Genomic DNA, 8,674 nt, shown 5'->3' with positions numbered 1-8,674 from the left:
CCGCCGCCCCAGTGACACATCTCCTTTAACAAAAACACAACTCCTAATCCTTTCTAAACCAACTGGAAACCAAACACATTCAAATATTTGAGCCTTTGTGGGCCACCCTTATTCAAGCTACTAAAGTATGTAAAAAGAAAAAGAAATCAAGTAATGAGTGTCCATCCCATTTGTAGTATAGTGTGTAGCGTTACATTTCATTGCTCCGAGGTTAGGGTCATTTGCATAACAAGTTTCCAATCAGCCATCCCTCGAATAAGCCAAAGGCATCCCACCTCCCCGTTTCTACTTGATTATCCACATTGGCATTACTTATCTGTACGGAAACACATCCCTTCATCCTGATTTAGTTCAAAGCACAGGAACTATTGATGTGCAATTAATTGCTATTCATAATGGGATGAAACAGAAGCCAACATGATTGAGTCTATTGTTGCTGGGAGCTGAAGATTTCCCTTCCATTTAATAAAACCTGATAAATAGGATTTTAACACAAGCCTAGAAACCCAGATAAAGCCGTTAGTCTTCATTTTTTCAGTATTTCCAGATCATTCTCTCCTATAAACAGGAACCTAGAGGAGGAGAGCTGTGTGGAGTCACTGACACACACATTCAACTAAGGTTTCCTTTGCATGGTAAGAAGATATACCTGTCCTCTGCTATCCGGAGAGTTGGGGCTCCAGGACCCCCAATGATTTAAAAGTTCTCAGATCTCTTGGCTAAAATGACATTGCATTTGCATATAACCTATGCAAAGTAACATCTTGTATACTTTAATCATATTTGTGTGTGTGTGTGTGTGTGTGCGTGTGTACAGACCTGTACGTGTAAGTTTAGAGGCTGGGGAGGATATAGCATGTTCTGCTCCTTCACTCTCCACTTTATTCCCTCATGACAGGGTCTCTCGTTGAACCTGGAGTGAGGCTGGCTGTCAGGAAGCCCCAGTCATCCTCCTGTCTCTGCCCCTCCCCATCCAAAGCACTGCTGTTATAGATGCATGTGTGACCACAGACTTGGCTTTACCCCTGAGCCATCTCCCCAGGTTCTCCTACGTTTTACATAATCTCTGGATTACTTTTGCACTTAATACAAGAAAACTGCTGTACAAGGAGCTGTTATTTAGGAGATGACAAGAAAAATGGTCTATATATGTTCAGTACAGATGTGGTATTTTAAGAACAACTTTTATTAATTCCTTGAGAACTTCATGCAATATATTTTGATCGAATTTGCTCCCCACTTCTCTTCCTAACTCATTACAGACCCAGATCCATTCCCACCTAATCCCTCCTCCCAACTTCTTGTCTCCTCTTCTCTCCTCTGTTATAACCTACTCGAGTCATTTGTGTTGCCCATAAACTCTCGGGCATTGGACTACCCACTGGAGCATGGCCAACCTACCACCAGCCATATCTTTGAAGAAAACTGACTCTCCCTTTCCCATCAACTGTCCATACTTCCTCAGCTAGGGATGAGGGATAGTGAGGCCCTCCCACTCCATGATGGAATGCTGACTGGCTTGATTTCATGTAGGCAGACACAGTGGCTGTGAGTTATTGAGTGCAGTGGTCCTGTCATGTACAGAAGACATTGCTTTGCTCTGCTTCTCATTGACTTCTGTGTCTTACAAGATTTCCACTCCTTCTTCCTCGAGGGTCTCTAAGGCTCAGCTCCTCCCCTTCTTGCCTCTCTCTGTGAGTAAGTTTATATGTATGTGTGTGTCTATCTTATAGATGTCCCATTTTATATTCAAACCAACACATAGTGGGTCTTTACAATTGACGGCTCACTGTATCTCATCCCAGACCATATGCTGTAATGCGGACAAGGTATGACTCAGTACCAGAAAGAAACAGGAGATGGCTAGAAATCTTCCCAGCTGCTTCTAGTGTGAGGTGAAGTTTAGACCTCTGACCCAACCTTCTGGTCCCACCCTCTAGGTTTGAGACGCACAGATGAGGGTCAAGACCCTGAACTTGCATTGCTTTTTTGTCTTGAACTTGTATTTCTAAAAGCTCCTGGGGATGCTGATGCCGTTGGCCTGGAGGTTGTCCTTTTAGAACTGCTAGACAGAGATATCCTTGAAAAGATAGATGGATCCTATCCCTGTGTTTCACATGAAGGATGCTGTGGTGATTTGGGTTTGAAATGTCCCCCACAGGTCTTTTGTTGAAGACTTTGGTCTCCCAGTATAATGTTCAAAGGTAGGGCTCTGAAAAGTGATTGGACCCTGCGGGCTTTAATTGGTGAGCTAATCTATTGATGGGTATGAATGGAGGTGGTGGGAAACTAGGAGATAGGAACTTGTTAAGGGATTTGGTCCTTTGGAATATGTCTTGGAGGTTGTTGTCCTTGGTCCCTTCCTGTGTTGATGCTTCCTGGCTTCCAATGAGGTGAACAGCTGTGCTCCATCATGCCCCTTTCATGGTCATGTGACCATGGACCAAAACCTCTGAAACCATGAACCAAAATGTCTTCCATTTAAGTTGCTAGGCATCTTGTAACAGTGATGAAAATGATTGACAGGAACGTGACCATTAGTGATGCTGACCGAAGCAGTTCAGGTCCAGACTTGATGTAAAAGGAACCATGGCTTAATCCTTTAAGCTTTTTGTCTGGAAGCTGCAAACTAAGAGCAGACACAATGTTCCCAAGTGGTTGCATCCGGAAGAGTCTGCCAATGTATCTGTTGTCTTAGTGAATCAAGAACCTTGCTGCCTCCCACTCTGGTCCTTCCCCTGATTTTACTTCTGTATTTTAATAGACTTCAATATCATATGAATTAGTGGTAAAATGAGTATAAAAAGGAAGGAAGCTATAAATTTGCTTTAAAATCATTAAATTACACACTTAAAAATAAATGGATTTTTTTAGTATGTAAATTATACTTCAGTAAAGCTGCTGAAAAGACTTGGCCAACTGTGATGCTTGTCGTGTGATTTGGTATTTGTCATAGCTCCTGTAATGTTGCTCTTAATAGTAGTGGGTTTTATTACAGATGAATCAAACACTGATGTAACCAGGAAGGGAGAACACTCTGTTCCCTCCCCCCAAAAAAAAAAATCAAGTCAAATTCAAATTCATTGGGTTTCTTGATGAGGATTTTTCTGGTCATAGCTGAGTTGACTGGAAGTTGGACAGTTATTGGCTGAGAACAAAGATGGAGAGAGTGACTTTCAATGTTTATTGGGATAACCAAAGGTTGTGCTCATGGAAAGGGGTTGATTTTCACAAAGTGCAATTGCAGAAGCTCCAGCGGCTGATGGAGCTGAGGCATAGGACACATTCAAGACTCACTTTATGTATTTTGTGATGTCATGGCCAAGTGTGAGATAGGGATCAACAAAGTGAAAATTTCTGGTTTCTTTGGAAATTCACTTGTGTCACATGATGTTTTTCAGGAAGCTGTCTTATGAGAGGATGTTTTGCTGAAGCAGACACAGGAGAAGACATGCAATGTTTTGCTGGAGCAGACATTTGAGGACACATTGAGCAGTCTCTCAATGTTTAGAGAGACTATAAATGTAACCCCACAGACAGGGAGAGAATACTCTTGCATTGGTACACCTTGCAAGGCTTCGCTGGTCTTCACTAGCAGTGCTATGATTTGATGGTCTTTGCTGGTCTCCATTTTGTAACAAAACACACACACACAAAAACCTTCTTGTCCTATTCTGGGTGATTCTTGCTGCTTCTGCTGCTTCATGCTGATTAGTTGGAGCATTATGGTATCTACCAGATTGAATTTCTGATACTGAGTCCTGTTTAATGTTTATGACTGGGCTGGGCTGCTGATATCCTGACAACAAAGATTGGAGTTGCCCCAAAGAGTTACTTCTAAATAGGTCCACAACCCGCTTTTCCTGTTAACCTTCTTTGTTTGCTACCTCTGGTTGGTGGGCTAGAAGGAAGGTTGAAGTGTTTAAGAACCCTAAATAAAGTAGATTTTGAATAATCTAAGCCTACAGATAGAACACAGGCTTTGATAAAGGGCCATGTCTCCTGTAGAGAGGAGATGAAGTAGGCTGTGACTTTTTGGTTCTGTGGTCCACTGTGACCTATTAAACGCCCAGTGGCTGAATGACTGGGATGTCTCCCAGTAAGTATAGCACACACTAGAATGTTTTTGCTGGGAGTTGGGAGGCTGTAGAGCATTTTCATTTCTTGTCACATATCATTGAGTATTCACGCTGGTAATAGTAGTTACCCTTCACATCTGCCAAGCAGGAATGTGGGTTTATGCGGAGATAGAAGAGAGGAGCTGGTGATGAGTATGTGAGTGTGGGATATAGGGTAAGATAAACATTATTGTGCTGGGTCTTTTTCCCCCGCAACTTGATAATCTAGAGTCACCCGAGAAGAGAGAACAACCGAAGAATTGCCTCCATTAGGTTGGTCTTTGGGTAAGTCTATGGGACATTTTCTTGGTTAATGTGGAAGGGCCCACCACTGGGCGCAAGCTCATCAGTAGTCCTGTATAAAAAAAATGTAGCCTCTTAGGCTGTATTTTAAAAAGTAGCTGAGCAAGCCATGAGAAGTGTGGTTGTTTGAATAATAAGGGCCCCCATAGATTCATAATATTTGACTATTTATTCACTAGGGAATGGCAGCATTTCCAAGGATTAGAAGGATTAAAAAAAGATGTGGCCTCATTGGAAGTGGGTGTATCAATTGGAGTGGGCTTTGAGGTTTCAAGAGCCCAGTACCATGCCAGAATCTCTCTGACTATCAGTAGAACTCTATTGCTCCAGCACCATGCTCCCTGCCATGATGATGCACCAAACTTTTGAAACTATCAGCAAGCCTCCAATTAAATGCTTTCTTTTATAATAGTTGCTTTGACCATAGTGTCCCTTCACAGAAATAGAACAGTGACTGAGACAGGGAGCAAGCCAACCAGCAGTGTTCCTTGTTACTTCTTCAAGCTCCTATTTTGGCTTTCCTTAGTGATGGTCTATAACCTGTAAGGCAAATAGCCCTTTCATCCCCAAGTTATTTTTGATCATGGTATTCATCATGGTGCAAAAGAAGCAAACTAGAATAATTACATCACAGGTAGGTTCATGAGCACATTTTACCTTTAAATTAAAACAAAGTGTCTACATATTTCTATTAGTGGTCATGGGATAAGCGACAGTGGCTCTACTAGACATTTTGTTTCTATAAGAAACTGTCTTACTTAGGGTTCCTATGGTTGTAATGAAACATCATAACCAAAGAGCAAGTTAGGAAGGAAAGAGTTTATTCAATTTACACTTCTACATTGCTGTTCATCACCAGAGGAAGTCGGGACAGGAACTGAAACAGGACAGGATCCTGAAGGCAGGAGCTGATGCAGAGATTATGGAGTGGTGCTGCTTACTGTCTTATTCCTCATGTCTTGCTTAGTCTGCTTTCTTAAAGAACCCAGGACCACCAGCCTAAGGATGGTGCCACCCACAGTGGGCTGGGCCTTCCCCCACTAATTAAGAAAATGCCTAACAGCTAGATCTTATGGAGGCATTTTCTCAACTGAGGCTCCCTCCTCTCTGATGACTCTAGATCATGTCAAGTTGCCACAAAACCAGTGTGGTGATTTGAATATGCTTGGCCTATTAGGAGGTATGGCCTTGTTGGAGTCGGTGTGGTCTTTTGGAGTAGGTGTGGCCTTGTTGGAGGAAGCACATCACTATGGGGGTGGGCTTTGAAACTCTGCTCAGTATGCAAGAGACCCTCCTCCTGGCTGTCTGCAGAAGAGACAGTTTCTCCTGGCTGCAACTGGATCAAGATACAGAACTCTCAGCTTCTTCTCCAGCCCTATGTCTGCCTAGACAATGCCAAACTTCCTGCCTTGATGAAAATGGACTGAACCTCTGAACCTGTAAGCCAGCCCTAATTAAATGTTGTCCCTTATGAGTGGCCTTGGCCATGGTGTCTGTTCACAGCAATGAAACCCTAAGACAACCAGCTAGTACAGGAACTTTCCCAAATAACAAACTTAATCAATGATAGAAAGTATTTTCAAGTCCTGCAGCATAGAAACTTTTTCTTAGAGAGAAGGAACAGTGATGAATAAGTCCATGACAAGGCTGCCTCCTAAGACACTCTTGGAGTGTAGATATGGCCCAGGGGGACCTCATGGAGCACAGGGGCTTCTCAGGAAGAGAGAGCTACATGGTCAGGAACCTCAAAGCATTTGAAAGCCATGACAAAGTGGCATAGGAAAGAGCCAGGAATGAACAGGCCAGTATGGGAGCTTTGTGGTGGTCATCTGGGGAATCCTCAAAAAGATCACAGGATGCAACAGAGGCAAACAGTGCTCAGGGAAGCTACACAGGATCCGTTTAACTCCTGAAAGTAGCTCAAAGCATCCTGATTTTCTCTTTTAAATTACTTCTAAAGTGATCATACAAAATAATGGTCTTTACGATGCTTCCAGGAGTCTCGTAGATATAAACTTAGTTTTGGATTCAGTAGTCTGAGTTATCTTGGTCAAAATGTCCTCCTGGGAAGCCCCCATCTCACACCCACCGTCTGTAGCGATAGGTGGTTAGTTGTTAAGGAACCAAAGAAGCCAATGTGGATACGGCCCAAGTTCAACCCTTTCCAGAACCTTTCTGTGCTTCCTAGGTCTCCTGCTTCATTTTTTGAGAACTCTGTCTTGGAATTCGTTTGTCCCTCAGTGTCCTCTATTCTCTTCTTCATGTTTCCTTTAATCCTTTTCCAGATCACCATCAGTTTTGTCTTTCTTACCTTCACCTAGTCTCTTCTTTACATCTGAGTATTGGATGTGTTTAAAAGATGACTGTAGGGCCTGGAGAGATGACTCAGTGCTCAAGAACACTTTTGTTCTCAAAGAGGACCTGGATTGGGTTCCTCGCGCTCATGTTCAGAGGCTCACAACCCACCTTTAACGCCAGCTCCAGGAGACCTGACACTCTTGTCTCCTTGGTCACCTGTACTCACAATCACATGCCCTGCTCCCACCCACATACTTAAAAATAATCAATCTTAAAAAGAGAGACAAGTTTTGTTAGGCTTCATTAGACAAATGAAACCTGATTTGACTAATGAAACCTGATTCTCTCTGATTTCTGAGTCTGTTTGAATCAGTTCATTGGGTTTCCCCTTGAGTTTCAAGACCACTTCCCTTTTATCTGCCACTCCTTTCCCAACTGTATGTTTCTGGCCCCTCTCCACTGCTTCCTAAACATCCATCTTTTCCCCCACTGCCATCCCTGCTCCTCCAAGCCTCCTTGCTCTCCCTGCAGACCAGACCAGCTAAGTCCTGTTCGTTTTAGCCTATGTGGCATTACACGTACTTACTGTTCACAGCCTGAGTTGATGCTTTCATTTTCCTTTGATGTTCCATCCACCACAGGCCCCGTCTCTTCCACCAAAGGTTCACACACAACACGTCATGTCACACATTTTAATTTTTAAAGCAAAACAGATTCCATTGGCAAAGATACTGGGGTTGTCAAAGACCCTTAGGTATCCAACACACTGAAAAACAAACATTTTTTCCCCCAATCCTATAAGTTATCCATCTACATCCACGAACTTTGTGAATTTCGCCTTAATGGCTCTTTTCCACCAGATTATAGACATAGATATGGACATCGCCATCAAACTTGATGAAGTACACGGAAGGCTTGGCTAGAACTCGGTAAATGACCTTGCCGACCTTTTTGGACCCGTCGCCTCTGGTGTACTGCACACATTTACCTATTAAGACGTCACTGTCAATGTCTGACCTCACCTCTGCTGGAGGAGTCTCTGGAATGATACGGAGGTTACCTTCTGTGTAATCATCCAGGAGCTGGTAGATGTACAGGACTGGATCTTTCTCGTAGGTAATGTAAAACCAGGCCTTCATGATCGGCACCTGGGCTAGGACCACCCCCCTCCAGTTATCCTCAGAGCCATGATTGCCCTCAAATTTGTGTTCCACCGCTCTGCCAACCATGGCCCTGGCCAGGTGGGCATCTCTCACTTGAGGAAACACTACTTTGTGAGGTAAGACCTTAAGCTTTAAGATCCTTTCATCGCTGTGGAGCTCCAGTCCGTAGACACAATCAATTCCGTCATACTTCACCAGATAGAGGGAAGGATTTGTTGGCAGTTGATCTAGAACGATGGCCTTCCATTGGGTGACAGGCTCATCACCTTCCTTCCATCCGTGAGAAATTCTGCAGCCGACAATGTTCCTCAGGGCCTGGGAAGAAGGCCTTCTCCTCCTCTGCTTCTGGAGGGATGGCATGCTCATCCTCTTCAGGGACATCTTCTTCTTCATGGCTGTAGATCTGGTGTGATAGGCCACAGCACTCCTGGTCCACTGTCTTGTGGCTATCATCCTGTGTTCAGGCTTCATACTTGCCCACTGCCTGGGTTTGAAGAACTCACCTGCTTAAAGCAGGCACAATGCTGTTGCCTCTGTCATATAAGTACCTGCAAGAACAATGGGGGGCGGGGTGAGGGAGGATGCTGGACCAAGGCTCTTGTCTAAGAGAACTTGGTGCAGGTGAAGAAGGCTGTGCCTGTTTACAGGTATGGGCCTCTAAACCTAATGTTGTCATAATAGGGGGGTTGGGCGGTGGTGGCACACGCCTTTAATCCCAGCACTCAAGAGACAGGTGGAGGCACACCTCTGTGAGATCAAGACCAGCCTGGTCTACAGAGTGAGCTCTAGGAC

At 44.0% G+C, this 8,674-nt stretch overlaps 1 protein-coding gene across 1 annotated transcript; it reads right to left on the bottom strand.

Annotated features, from left to right (window-relative positions):
- Nucleotides 1–7,558: 7,558 nt before the first annotated feature.
- On the bottom strand, nucleotides 7,559–8,242 carry LOC114619993 (Y-linked testis-specific protein 1-like). The gene has a single exon (XM_028765947.1). The coding sequence runs from the start codon at nucleotides 8,240–8,242 to the stop codon at nucleotides 7,559–7,561; it is 684 nt and encodes a 227-aa protein (XP_028621780.1).
- Nucleotides 8,243–8,674: the final 432 nt, after the last annotated feature.

This window comes from Grammomys surdaster, unplaced genomic scaffold (genome assembly GCF_004785775.1).
Source record: "Grammomys surdaster isolate TR1022 unplaced genomic scaffold, NIH_TR_1.0 166, whole genome shotgun sequence".
Taxonomy (NCBI): domain Eukaryota; kingdom Metazoa; phylum Chordata; class Mammalia; order Rodentia; family Muridae; genus Grammomys; species Grammomys surdaster.
Note: the sequence above shows the minus strand (reverse complement) of the source record. Positions and strands in the feature narration are given on the sequence as shown.

Bases quoted from the DNA above. Each gene is read 5' to 3' on its own strand.
- LOC114619993 (XM_028765947.1), bottom strand. From the start codon at position 8,242: ATGCCATCCCTCCAGAAGCAGAGGAGGAGAAGGCCTTCTTCCCAGGCC.